At 35.1% G+C, this 14,735-nt stretch overlaps 1 protein-coding gene across 1 annotated transcript in view; it reads right to left on the reverse strand.

Moving 5' to 3' along the window:
• Ush2a (usherin) overlaps positions 1-14,735 on the reverse strand; it is a 763,436-nt gene that overhangs the window by 225,969 nt on the left and 522,732 nt on the right. Inside the window, exons 41-42 of the mRNA XM_046438452.2 lie at positions 4,309-4,643; positions 3,081-3,203 (exon numbers count right to left, since the gene is read on the reverse strand). Of these exons, the coding sequence (XP_046294408.1) occupies positions 3,081-3,203; positions 4,309-4,643 (458 nt within the window). The remainder of the gene's footprint in view (positions 1-3,080; positions 3,204-4,308; positions 4,644-14,735) is intronic.

Below are 14,735 nucleotides of genomic sequence, written 5' to 3' on the forward strand. Positions count from 1 at the left end.
TGGTATTCTATATCCCAAAGTTCCACATCCTCAGACTTAACCAATCATGGGTGGAAAATATCCGAAGAAAATGTTTTTTCCACTTTGAGACTTGAACCCAGGGCTTCATGCATACTAGGCAAGTACACTATCACTGAGCTACACCCCCAATTCTTAGCTGGAAAATATTTGGAAAAAAAAATTGCATCTGTTACTGAACATTTCCAGACTATTTTTCTTGGTATTGTTCCCTAAACAACATGCTATTACAAATATTTACATAATATTTACCTTGTATTAGGTATTATAAATAACCTAGAGGTGATTTAAAGTGTATGGAAGGATGTGGGTAGGTTATATGCAAATTCTATACAATTTCATATAAGGGACTTAGGCATTTGTGGATTTTGGTCCATGGAGGGGTCCAGGAAATAATCCCTTGTGAATAAATACCAAGGGGTAACTGTGTAGGTCTAGGGGAAGGGTCATAAAGGAGCGATAACAGAAGTGTGCAGCAAATGGCTTCTCAGTTCTGCCACCTCTGTACTTGGAGACTGCAGCTAACTGACCAGTAGGGCTGGTTGTCTTTGGCTGTTGTTAGAAGGGCAACTGAAGCATATGACCAAACAAGATGGATTCTTTTAAACAGAAAAACAGAGTCTACCAGTGAACTAACTTCCAGTTTTCTCTCATTTGGGGACTTTTAAGGGCAGAAGGGTAGAAAACAAAAAAAGAAAGAAAGATAGATAGAAAGACAAAGCAAGTTCTTGCAATATGAAGACTCATGCCATTTATTTTGAATGTTAAGAGAGAATGCATAGTTTTTTACTATACACTGTTTAAAAGGGTGTAGCAATTATTTGAATAAGAACAACAACAAAATACTTCGCTAGTCCTAACAAGAAAAAAACAAAAAAACAACAACAAAAAAACTTGATATTCAGCATTATGAGGCTACTCATAATGATCCCTTCAGCACCTTTTTGTTATATACACTTCCCTTTTAGAAATATTTGTCATGGGCATGCTTATTTCAGCTCACATTCCAATTTAATTTGTGTGGATTTTTTTCTGATACACTTTAGATTTGTTCTTCTCATTAAGACTTCTTAGAGGAATCACTTAAACTTCACAATTAGGATTCTGGCCTAGGTGCTAATTCTCTAAGAAACTATTGTTTCTTCTATGAAGAAGCAAAATTAACTCTGTGGGATTTATTCTGTGTTTCTGCTGAATATATCACAGTTGAAACTCAGATTCAGTAATGTTAGGTTATCTTTATTTGGAAACTGTTAACTTTAAGGCACTTAAACGTTCTTAGATCATAAGAAGTTACTTTTTCAAAATGATTTTACTGGGTTAAATTGGTGACTATGAAGTTAACTGTGATGATAGCAATTAATATGTAAATTGCAGCCCCTGGGGATGGGAGGAGGGCTCTCCAGCCACATCATGAGTTCTGCAAGGACAAGGGCTATGCTAGATTTATCTTTTGTTCCTTATCATTGTGGCTCAGTATATAGCAAGCAAAAATAAATTGTTGAATAAATGAATTCCTTCAACTGAAGCAATAATCACATAGGGATGCCAAATTAAGTCAATAACAGATCAAAAATAGTTGTGAATAGTGTAATGACTGTGAAAGTTTAGGTTGAATTTTTGAGATAAAAAGGATCCGCCAGTAATTGACCATCTCTTACTTAAAAAGTGACAATTTCATATTGCTGCCTCTCAGCAAATAATCTTAGAATTTCTATCTATTATGTTTTCCCACAATTCTTTTAGATAGGGTAAGTTTCCTGAGTTTGGCCCATTCCCCCAAAGAGAATAATAAAGACTACAGTTAACATTCCTAAGGTAGTTAAGGAATCAAAAACCAACGACCCTTGATTGAGTAAACACAGCCTTTCATTTAACACGTGTTTTGATGTCTTCTAGGTGCCAGAGACTATGGGAAGGGCTTGGAAGATAGAGAAATCTATCTTGTGGTTGATGTCATGATGTAAGGTAGTATCCAGACTATACATAGTCACCATTACAACAATAACGGTGCTATATTAGGGGATATGCTATGGAAATACCTAAAAGGGAAGCTGACTGAAACCAGCAAGTGATGGGCAGGGATACTTTCTGGAGCAAGAAACTTCTAGGCCAAGGCTTGAAGGATGATTTCATTGGGCAATGGGAACATTCCGCAATGGGGAAAAGCAGAGTGAGCGAGTGGCATCCATTGGAGGCACTGGATGTATTGCAGATGTGGTTGGGATACAAAGGCCTTGGTAAGAAGGGGTAGGAGGAGAGGCTCAAGTTGTGACAGGGTTCAGAACACAGCTATTTAGTGGTGTGTCCAGATAAATCACTAACTTGACAAAGTTACTGAGAATTATGACTGACAGGTTTTCATAAAGTAATATTCACAGGCGTTGAAATATGATTATAGAGCTTAGACCCAAGAAAAATTTGAAGTCATTTAATCCCATCAACACCTCATTTTTAAGGATAACAAAAGCGAAAAAGAGTCATTAAGTGACTTGCTTGAGGTCACTAAGCTAGTTGTCCAGCACAGGATGAAACAGAACCTTGGGACTTCTTAGTTCTACCACGTAGAAATGACATCACTAACATCACCTGTTTGACCATTTCTTAACTTCTTTGAACTCTTTATTAAATTCTTTCAAGTCTCAATGCTGTTCACTAAATAATTTCCTATGGACTGAGTTAATGACTTATAACCAATTAGTTCTCAGAAGTGGCAAGCATCTAACTATCCACTAATTTACAGTTTTATATACATTCAATATTTCCAAAATACCCTATAAAGTTTCATATCTTGATAGTGTTGTGACAAAGGCAATAGGTTAAGGCTCAAACGTCTACAAATTTGACTTCAAAGGCTTATTTTAAGCATGCAGCTAAGATGGCAAACATTAAACATGCTGACTGTTACGGTTCGATGATTAATGCCACAGATAATAACCAAACATATTCCATTGCACAACTGATAACGTGCTCACACAATGAAGACACTAAGATACTTTGAACTGTTCAACATGTCCCAAACTAAATGCCAGCATTTGTTTTTATAGTTTTTGTAATCTCACCTGCTAAGACCCTTATCTTCATAAAACCACTGAGTTCCTGAATAAATATTGTGCCACAGATTTAAATCTTCTGGGGGATTTGATGCAAGTGGTTGCTGAATTTTACGTCTCAGAAGCTCATATCTAAAGCAAAAGACAAGCAGGAACATCAGGATTATCTCAACTAATGTTATTACCAAAAATCAGGGTTTTTTTTTGTGGTGTGTGTGTGTGTGTGTTATACATGCATTCAAACATAAAAAAAATAGTATCTTAAGTTTACCATTAAATATTTTTTCAGATAGACTTTTTTCTGGCTCTAGTATCATATATTCATTTCATTTGAAACAATCAGCTACATTCATATTGTATGACTATCAGCAAGAATGATAACCTTTTAGATTTTTTCTATGTCAGATTTGCCAAATCTTTATTGGTGGTTTCACACTTAGTAGAAATACAGAAAGCTTACCAAGTTAATGATTTCTTAAAATTTCTACCATCAATACTTTATAAACAATGATACTATTATTAACTCTGTATTCTTGGCCAAGAATCAAGTTCAGGTTACAACAAAGCCATTTTAGAATCACAACTCTTTTCTTTCATCTTATCTATATCCCTGACTGCACATTTTACAAGTTTTCCGATAGTAATAGTGTGCCAAAGAATTATAGCTTTCCCTTTAGAGTTCTGAGATGTGTTTCTGCAACTGTGTCATGCAGAATATGCATCAGCATTGCCTAACTTAGAATAAAAATATACTTGAAAATCCAGAGGAAGATCATGAAGAGAATCCTTATAGAACAATAATCACAATTTCAAGGGTTTTCAGATCTTCTCAATATTCTGATGATTCTGTGGTTTCATATAAGTCAAGATATCCAATATGATGTTGAATGATTATTATGAATGAGGGGGTGGGAGGAGTGGGATACTCAGCAAGAAATTAGTTCTTATGTTCAGTTGTAAGTAAAAGCTTCTTAACCAGGTATGGTGGTGCACACCTGAAATACCAGCTGAGGCAGGAGGATCATAAGTTCAAGACCAGCCTTAACAACCTAAGAAGTCTGTGTCTCAAAAAAAATAAATAAATAAAATAAAAAGGCCCGGGGATGTGACTCAGTAGTTAAATGCCCCTGGGTTTAATCCCCAGTAGCCCCCCTCCCTCCAAAAAACCCCCAAAGTTAAAGCTTCTTCCCCTGATTTTTTGAGAGGTAGCACCATGCCAAAATCTACACTCTCTTACCTCAAATTGGGTCCATTTGGCTTGGATGTTGGCTGCCAAGAAATTCCAACATAAGACTCACTTAGTGGAATCACAGACAATGGACCCACTTCCTGAGGTAGAGTGGGGTCTGTGGTAACATAGGTAGGTAAGCTCTCTGTGCACCCTCCTAGATACCCATTACCCCCTGAGCAAGCAACAATCGTGACAGAATAGTTAGTGAAAGGAATCAGGTGAGTAACTAATAGACTTAACACCGAAGAGGTGACATTGGTTACTGTGATGTGTGGGTCGGGCATGTGGATCTCATAGCTAAGTATGTCTCCATTCTGGATGAGGGGAGGTTTCCAAGTGACCTGAAATAGAAGATAAACTTAGAATCAGTGTGACAACATAGGAACAGAGCAACTCAAGTTCACAAGGCCTAGGATTTGGCTTTGCCTGTTCTCAGTGAAGTCGCTTTCCGCGTGACTGCTTTCTACTTAGCCTTTGTACTAGACAGTAATGAAGGGTTTGGGATCAATTAGCAGTACACCAGGAAGTAAATGGAATGGTGTTTCCTGGGCTTGGCTTTTAGTCTTGATACTTTCTAGGACTGTCACACCAATACACACCTTAGTGATTCATCTCCGCTGTGGGTGTCCTGAAGGACACAAAGCAAGCACACGGAGAAAATTCACACATCCACAGGCATCAGTAGGACAGTGGCAGGATTTGATAGTGTTCTTGTTTATAACTCAATTAAACGAAACATCAGAACTCTCTTGTTTTGAATGTTAGTGCACATGCTATATAAAACACCTTTCTTTGTAGGATGGGGAAAGATAAGTCATTATTTGCATTTTCTGGGGATGCACAATTGAGTTCTTGGATCTTATTTGTATGGAATTCAGCAAGTAAAGCAATTAAGGACACTTTCTATGTCCAGGGATAGAGAATGGGCAGAGAGCTTTTTAAAAACGACAATCCAAGGCTGGTTTTATTTATCTAACACATGAACTTGTGCATCATAAAAAAATTAACAACATTTGGTAATAGAATTATTGTAATGTCTAAGATTTCTTTTCCAGCTACATTTTGGGAGAGTGTAGTAATAACACACTAATGCTTTGGCGGAGAAAAAGGGCCCTAAAATCAGGTACATGAATTAAAAACCCATTAGTATATATTTATTTTGAAGTCATTAAAGACAGATTTCAACAGGATGATATGTTATCTCTATTTATGACTATACATAAAATCAAAGTCAGAAAGAAATTAACTTTTAATTAAAATTAGAGTTTCTCAGTAGAAAAATGTTTCTTTCAGAAATGGCTTGCCTATCAAAATGATTTATTTGAGTGGCTCTCATTTAATTAGATTTTTTTCTCAGTTATTTTAAGTTGAGAAAGAAATAGAAAACTTAAAATAGAGAAGGATTGACCAAAATTTTCTATCTTAAATCAAAGACAAAACGTTTCCTCCAGAGGAATATGACCTGAGATTTTCATAAGAACATTCTTGCTGATGATTGTAACAAAACATACTCCCCTGCGCACCCCCCATACCCCACTGAGCAGTGGCCTGCTGATTACTACAGCAATTTATAATTGACAAAGGATAAATATTTCTTCAACATTGGCTACCTGGCCTGAAGTCACTGTTAAAACTAAGAGTCTCTTGGAGGCTTCTAAGAAGAGATGCTGGAATAAAGAGTAGTTTCAGATGTGCTCCTTATGACTACACAGGATTTGCTGCATGCAAAAAAGATTCAAGAAAGGAACCTAAAGCAAGCAAAGATTGCAAAGTGACATAAAGTTCTGTTTGTTTTTGGAGGTGCAGTGCTATCTGTGGACTTGGAAAACGAGTCAAGGTCAAGCTCTGGAGGCTTCCTAGTACTTTTAACATTCATGAAAAAAAGAGGAAGCGCTGCTACTGTTAAATTCAACCTGATCCAGGTGAGGGATTCATGACTTCCCTGCCTTTTAAACAAGAATATTTTGAGAACTCAGACCAGGGTTTGGCCACAGTTGAATGAATGAAAACTTGGGAGACAGTCTGTTAGTAGTTGAGCTAACAGTGAATGGATTTGGAACTTAGTATTGAGGCTGAGAAAAAGCCTTCATAAGATAAAACTTGAACTGCTTTAGCTGCCTTAGCACACTCTTGGTGTCTTCACAATGACACTTGCCAAACAAGGCACTTCTCAGAATGTTGCCCAATCTTAAAGTGACTCATTAGTATATTTTGGGTTGTGTTTTTTTGCTTCTGGAAGGACAGATAACTTGATCCCTGATTTCCATGTTATTTCAAAGCAGAACTTTTTTATCTTTATTTATTTTTTTGTTTGGGAATCTTTTTTTTTTTTTAAATTTGTTCTAATTAGTTATACATGACAGTAGAATGCATTTTTGTTTAGCTATTGTGGATATAGTATTAATAAACGTTGGTGAGGATGAGGGGGAAAAGTTTCACTCATACGTTACTGGTGGGAATGAAAATTGATGCAACCACTCTAGAAAGCAATATGGAGATTCCTTAGAAAACTTGGGATGGAACCATTTGACTCAGTTACCACTCCTTGGTATATACCTGAAGGACTTAAAATCAGCATACTATCAGGACACAGCCACATTCATATTTATAGCAGCTCAATTCACAAAAGCTAAGCTGTGGAACCAACCTAGGTGCCCTTCAACAGATAAATAGATAAAGAAAATGTGGTACATATACACAATGGAATATTACTCAGCCAAAAAGAAGAATGAAATTATGGCATTTTCAGGCAAATGGATGAAACTGGAGACTACCATGGTAAGTAAAATAAGTCAATCCCCAAAACCAAAGGCCAAATGTTCTCTCTGATACATAGATGCTAACACATGAAAAGCGGGGGGATGGGAATAGAAGTTCATTGGCTTAGACAAAGGGGAATAAGGGAAGGGAGAGAGGCTGGTGATAGGGAAGACAGTATAATGAATCAGACATAATTTTCTTGGGTTCATATATGAATCCATGACCAATAAAACTCCACATAATGTACAACCATAAGAATGGGAATTTATACTCCATGTATGTATGATATGTCAAAGCACATTCTATTATAAAACGAACAAATAAAAAAACTTAAAAAAAAAAAAGGAAAAACTTGAATAAGGTATCTACCAGCAGAGATGAAGGGATCTGATATTAATGACTCTGGAGATGGTCATTTAAAGGTCATTCATTTAAAGAGAAAAACCCTGTTTTCTCTTCCATAGATGATTACATTCAGAAATTAGTTATATTTCTCATTTCCTAAAGTGTTATATATTAAGCAAAATGTGTCTTTTGGCCAGTAGTGAATTAAAATAAATGAATCTACTTTTCTAGAAATGTTTGAAGTACTATATGAAACACTTTTTCTTCTTTTTTCATTTTTTCTTTTATTTATTTTTACTTGGTGCATTACAGTTATATAGAAAAGTGAAATGGATTATCATACACTCATACATGTAAATATGTAAATAGCATAATTTGGTCAACTTTGTTCCCCAGTCCTTTCCCTTTCCTTCTCTTCCTTTCTTCCCTTTGGTTTCCTGCTTCAACTCTATTGATTTACCTTTTATTTTTCTCAAGATCCCTCTATTTATTTATTTTTTTCTCTACATATCAGAGAAAACACTCAACCTATGGCTTCCTGGACAATGTGGAAAAGGACATCGTCATTATGGTCTACTGACCATAGGCTAAAAGAAATGGCATTTAATTTGATCACCCTCCTGAAAATATCCCGAAGCCATTATTAAAAATATACGTGTCCAAGGTTTTTAAGAAGCTAGTTAGTTAAGTGTTGGATTCTGTTCTTTCCTATGTTTAAGACCCCACTCTCCACAGTATGTCCAAAATGTATGAGATTAAAGCTTTCAGTTTAGTTTCTCACAAGCTATTTTACATCCATTTTACAAAGGAAATATTATAAAATATTGTTGCATCCCTGAAAAGACAAAAGAACAGGCTGTTGGAATGAATAAGCAAGAGTTGTGTTCTCTAAAACAATAATTTCCCATTGAAAACCTTCAATTGGATTAATGGTTTCCTACCAGAAATAAAATGTTTATTTCAAAGACAGCTTGCCTATCAAAATAGTTTGTTTGAGTGGCTTCTTATTACTTAGATTTCCATTTCTTTGTTTAGTTATTGTAAATTCTCAGAAAATAGGACAGGTAGATAGCTGGTTAGGTGTTTAAGGAGCCCCAATCTTTTACCAATTCTTTCATACCCTGAAAATCAGCTCTACAAAATAAGCATACTTTCAAAGTTCCCTATTTTAGGCAGAAACTAAGACATGCAGGTATGTTGATTGGCTTCAAGTCTGAAAAGAATAATATAAATAAACATTGCAACCAATTTCCTTTCTTCTTTAATTCCATCACACTATATTTAAGGATCTTATGAATAAGAGTATTTTCAAGGATTAATATTAACATATTAAGAATGGGTTAAGAACAAATTTATCTGATATGTGATCCAAGTTATGCTATTAAAGCTGTATGACTTTGAATGAAATACCTAACATCTTTGGGCCTTAGTGTCCCTTTGTCTAAGGCTCTCATATGGAAGGTGAATAAACAATCCTTACCCTTATGTCTATATGTAAGTTTGCATAATTCGTTTGCTTTTGTTTTTGTTTAATTTTTGGCTGTGCTAGAGATGGAACCCCAGGCCTTGTCCATGCTACTACAAACCTGCACCCCCAACCTGAGGTTGCATAATTATGAGACTATTAACCAATAGAAGATTTGAATGTACAAGAGGAAAAAATGGTGTGGAAATATTTGACTCTATATAGCAATTTCTCTTCACAACGGATTTCCTGAAAACTCATACAGAGTAAGGTGGGTAATAAATATTTATTGAAATAAAATTAGAGTTATTCTTAAAAATATCCTCCTTCCCATTAGAAATGCTAATATTAACCACCAATTTCAAATACTATATTTGTATTTTGCAGTCAGAGAAAGAATACATTCTTCCTCACCTCTTTCCATTCATTGCAATTACTCTTTTAAGGTGAGAAGATAATATATTCTTCTATACTATTTTGTATGCTCATACAAGCAAAGCAAATGTGTCTGCACACACGTAAGATCTCTTTCTTCTTCATGTTTTTACTGAAAAAAAGTTATTTCCTACCCCTTATGTGGCAACTGGCCTTTCAGACAATAAAATATGGACACATTTTATCATTTTTTTTGCTGTTATGTAATATTCTTTTCATGAATGAAAACAGATTACTCAGCCCTTATCCAATTGACATTATTTCACTGCCAGAAACAATATTGACAATGCTTGCAACAGATACCATGGCATTTGTTTTGTATTGGATAGGATTACCAAGGATTGCTATGCCAAAAGTTAAATATATCTAATTTTAACCATCATTGATTGATACTTTCCAAAAAAGTTGAGATAATTCACTTTATAACAAACAAGTAAAGCATCCATGATCTGTGTCCCCACAAACTCTTGAAATTATTTATTTTAATTTTTTTTGCCAATTTTGTTTTTTAATTTGCATTTCCCTGACTTTGGTAAAATGTAAATCTTTGTGAATATTACTGACTGTATCTTCTTAAATTGTTTCTATTCAATTATTTTTATTACAAATTATAAAAAGTTAATTGTATATTATGGAGAGAGCATTAATTTGTAAATGTAATACAGATATGTTTTCTCCATATATCCTTTAGATTTTAACATGTGGGGGTTCTCATGCATTGTAAAAATTAATTATATCATCTTCTAGCAAGATATAACTATCTTTTCTTTTAAAGCTACCTATTTTCGTTTTTTCTAAAGGGACTGCTCACTTTAGAACATAAAGTGCTCCTTTATTTTCTCCTGAACCTTCTATTTTATAACACTAATTTTGAACATTAAATTTGTTGAAATTTAAGTATATAGTGTGATAGAGTGATCTGTTTATTTCCTTACACATGAACAGTCTGGCCGCTATCACTTTTAAAGTAAACCATTCATTCCCAATGAAATAAAAGACCTCTTTTATAATAAGTTGAACTCCCACATATGTTTATTTCTCTTTCTAATTCTCTAGTCTGTTCCAATGACCAGTTGAGCATTTGCCTATTTTTTCTGGTTTGAATCAGAGGATGTTTTTAGTGTTTTTAAATTTTTTTAAAATTTTAGTTTGTTATATATGACAATAGAATGCATTACAATTTATATTACACATACAGAGCACAATTTTTTATATCTCTTGTTGTACAAAGAGTAGAGTCACATCTTTTGTGTCTTCATACATGTACTTAGGGTAATGATGTCCATTTCATTCCACCATCTTTCCTACCTCTCCTTCCCCTCCATCTCCTTTGCCCTATCTAGAGTTCATTTTAATCCACCCCGCCAATGCAGCATATTATGAATCAGCATCCTTAAATTAGAGAAATCATTTGGCATTTGGTTTGGGGGGATTGGCTAATTTCACTTAGCCTTATTTCTCCAGCTCCATCTATTTGCATGCAAATGCCATGATTTTATTCTCTTTTAAGGCTGAATAATATTCCATTGTGTATATATATCACATTTTATTTATCCATTCATCTTATGAAGGACATTTAGGTTGGTTCCACAGTTTAGCTATTGTGAATTGTGCTGCTATAAACATTGATGTGGCTGTGTCCCTGTTTTTAAGTTCTTTGGGTATAGACTGAGGAGTGAGACAGCTGGGTCAAATGGTGGTTCCATTCCCAGTTTTCCATGGATTCTCCATACTGCTTTCCAGATTGGCTGTACCAATTTGCAGTCCCACCAGCAATGTATGAGTGTGCCTTTTTCCCCACATCCTTGCCAACACTTATTGTTGTTTGTATTCTTAATAGCTGCCATTCTGACTGGAGTGAGATGTAATCTTAGAGTAGTTTTACATTTCTAGCAATTAGAGAAATGCAAATCAAAACTACTCTAAGATTTCATATAACTCCAGTTGCCTATTTTTAAGGTTGTTATTCAGTAGTTTAAAGTCTATGTTATAAAGTAAATATCATCTCAGTTTTCATTTCTTCTATAACTTTCTTCTGAATATTTCCAACTAATCTTGTATTTATACTTAAAGATCATTATTTCAGTTTGAAAGAAAATGAAACAAAACCATCACTGGCATTCTGATTTGAATGATGTAAGTTTCTACATTAACTCTTCCTTCTTTCCAGTAAGAGGGTGTAGTCTCCACATGTTGCATTATGAAGAAGTAGTTTAGAGTTCAGGGCCATATTGCATGGGTGTGAATCTCCAGGTTATTTGTCATGTAATTTTTGGCAGGCTACTTAATCTCTGAATTCTCATTTTTCCTGTATGTGAAATGGGGATACTGATGAAATCAGTCTGGCAAGGTTGTGCTAAGGATTCAATGAGAGCAATTCCTGGACACAGTATAAATTTGGTAAGTATTAGTTCTCATTATTATTTTCTTCTGTAAAATATTTATAATGATTTTACTTATGGTTTGATTGAAGCAGATATCAAAAAATCAGCCATCTTTAAAAACCAGTGAAAATGACTTAAGACTCAACTCCTTTGACTTTGGTTTATTATCATACCTGTAAAAAAGGGGCACTAAGTGTATACAGCAGAGCAACGTGAGGGCTGGACGTGGTCAAGGTGACACTATTGCTTCTCATGGTGCACAGGTCTAGGCAGTGGCTTTGCCTGTCTGAGCTGAACTGAGGACCCTTCCAGGTGAGAGGAGTTGAGAACCGCAGGCATGCTCTCTTTTACTCTGCTTTAACTGTGAGAAGACAGGCGGGAACATCAGGGTTTAGGGGCCTGTGATATCACTGTAAATGAGCTTTGGTTGCTGCATCTCAGCTTAGTTATTTCTGCATTGTCTTTCTTATTTATCCTCAGTTGAACCAACAGCTCCACACAACAATCTGCATATTGACTTTATCCTATTTAAATATCCTTCTTTCTCTTCTGATTTTACTTTGCATTTTTGTTAGAAATAACTGCTGATTCTTATAAGTGCTTTTTCGGCATCTATTCATTTAAAATGGGGTTTCTCCTTTAATTAATTGGTGTAAGAAGTATGTTAATACGTTTGATGCATCTTTAAAATTTTGGAATCAAATCAAATTTGTCCCAGTATATCATTCTTTTAATATATGGCCTGATTCAATTTGCAAACATTTTTTAGAAGTTTAGATATGTATTCATTTGTGAAAGTTACTCTAGTTTATTCACTTATCTTTTTCAGTATTGGTAGAGAGACTTTTTACCAAGTTCATAAAATGAAATAAATTTCTTAAGAAATTCATGACCAAATAAAAGTGCCTGTCTTTCTTTTCTTTTAGATAACACCATTTCTTTGCGATTACATAATTATTTTCCTTGTAATCAGATTGTAAGAATGTGATTTTGATCTACTCTGCCCTCCAGTTATCCTTTCTTGATATTCATGTCTAAGCCAAGTCACATCACCTCTTTTTATACATACTAATGTTTTACTTTGAATTTATTTTTTAGTTAGCACGAGTTTGGGTCATTTCTCTTTCTTTCCGCATCAGACTGGATTCTTACAGACACACGGTGTGAAAATGAAAAGAACTAGGTGATCCTATGGCTTGAATACCCTTTGCTGCCTCCAAAAGCTCACGTTAAAATCTAATCCCCACAGTGAAGTATTAAAGGATAGAATCATAAGCTGAGTATGATGTAAAGAGGTATAGTCTATAGGAGGTGATTGGAATTAGCTGAATTCATGAGCGTAGAACCCCCATGACTGAATATTGGTGGCTTTATAAGAAGAGGGAGACAGACCAGAAGAATCATACGTATACCTGTGTAGGTCCTGTCTTTTCCCATATGATACCCTGCACTGCCTACAAAAAGGTCATCCCAGATGTGGTCCTTTTAAAAATAACTTTTTAAAGAAGTTAAAGCTAGGGTATCATATCTTTATATTCCAGGGCCTTCTTAGGAACTTTTAGATCACTCATCTGGGATTGCCACCACTCTGTGGGCCTCTGATGATTGCCCTTGTAATTCATCCCCCATAGCCAAGCTAATCTAAACTTCTCTAGCAATGTGAGAAGGCATGTATATTGTTTCATTCCTGGATGATATTACAAAATCAAAAGAGGGGAAGAAATAAAGAAAAAGCCAGGCAACTTGTTCCAGATACTTTTGATCATTGTTTATGTATGCTGAATCAAGTACAATTGTGCATTGAGCTATTATTCTTCTGAAAATACTTGTTCTTTTTCAGACCTGCCACCATCAGCAATGCCTAGTTATAAAATTTTTGTTAGAAAGAATCCAGAACAATGTCCATTATGTAGCTTTGCCTTTGTGAAGGGCTATGTTTGTTATGTTGCATCCTATCGATTGGAATTGCAAAATTCCCTCAGGATTGAAAAGAAAAGTCATTTCTGAAATGATTAATAACTCTAGTTTTTTTTTGTTGTTGTTGTTGATGTTGTTGTTTTTGAGTGAAGAGCAATTCTTAAAACTGCCAAATTCATATTATAGACTTGGTATATATCGTAAACCTATGCTTAAAAATTATTTTCCTTTGAATGTTTAACAACAGAAGTCTACATACTTTTGATATGCCTATCAAAAAAGGTAGATTGCTTTTACCAGTTTTCTATTGAGTCTAACTAATAAAGACTTCTTAAAACAGCCCTTAGTTTGTAGGTTAAATTAAATTTCTTCAGCAATTTGCACTATTTAGCATCACCTAGACTTTGCCTTTGGTGGGGGAAAGAGAGCACACAACAGAGATCCAAGCAATAATTCCAACAGATGAACTTTGCTGTTATGCAAATGTCCTTTGTTTTGTGCTCTGGTGAGCAAGCTACTGTACCAATGCTTTTGGCAGTGGTACAAGACTGAATCCATGGAAGCATGTGTGTATTTACACAAAAGAGGCTTCTAAGCTACAAAACTCCCTCCTGTTTGGTTACACTAATTTCCCTTGAATGAAGTTTGTATGCCAGCCAAAACAATGGTAGTTATCCTGTTCTCTAGAGTTCATTCCCAAAAGAATGAGGCAAGTAATTGAACGCTTTCTAGATACACCAGGAATATGCGGTTTTTCTTTCTTTCCCTATTCTTTCGATTCTTTGATCTTTTTTAAAAAATCAGAATATTGGTGATTGGAACTTTTGTTAATATGCTAATCTGTTCCTTTGTATTTTCCCATCTCTTCTCATTTTCTGATCTATTTAAATCTGACGTGGTGGTTAGGCTAAGCATCCCATTGTGGTATTCAAAGTATTTCAGGTGTGCGAGGCAAATGGAAGCATCTCAACAATATAATTAAGGGGATACAGGGAGAAATGAAAAACTGACATCAAATTCGAGATAGTTTGGGCCAAAGGCCAAAACCCAGTTTCTCCAGTGAATGCCTAAAACAACAAATGCATTTGTTTTGTCAGTAGATGGCTCTGTTCAACACGGAGTCAATC

Source organism: Marmota monax, unplaced genomic scaffold, assembly GCF_021218885.2.
Source record: "Marmota monax isolate L192 unplaced genomic scaffold, Marmota_monax_Labrador192_F-V1.1 WCK01_AAM20220418_F8-fsc00118, whole genome shotgun sequence".
Classification (NCBI taxonomy): domain Eukaryota; kingdom Metazoa; phylum Chordata; class Mammalia; order Rodentia; family Sciuridae; genus Marmota; species Marmota monax.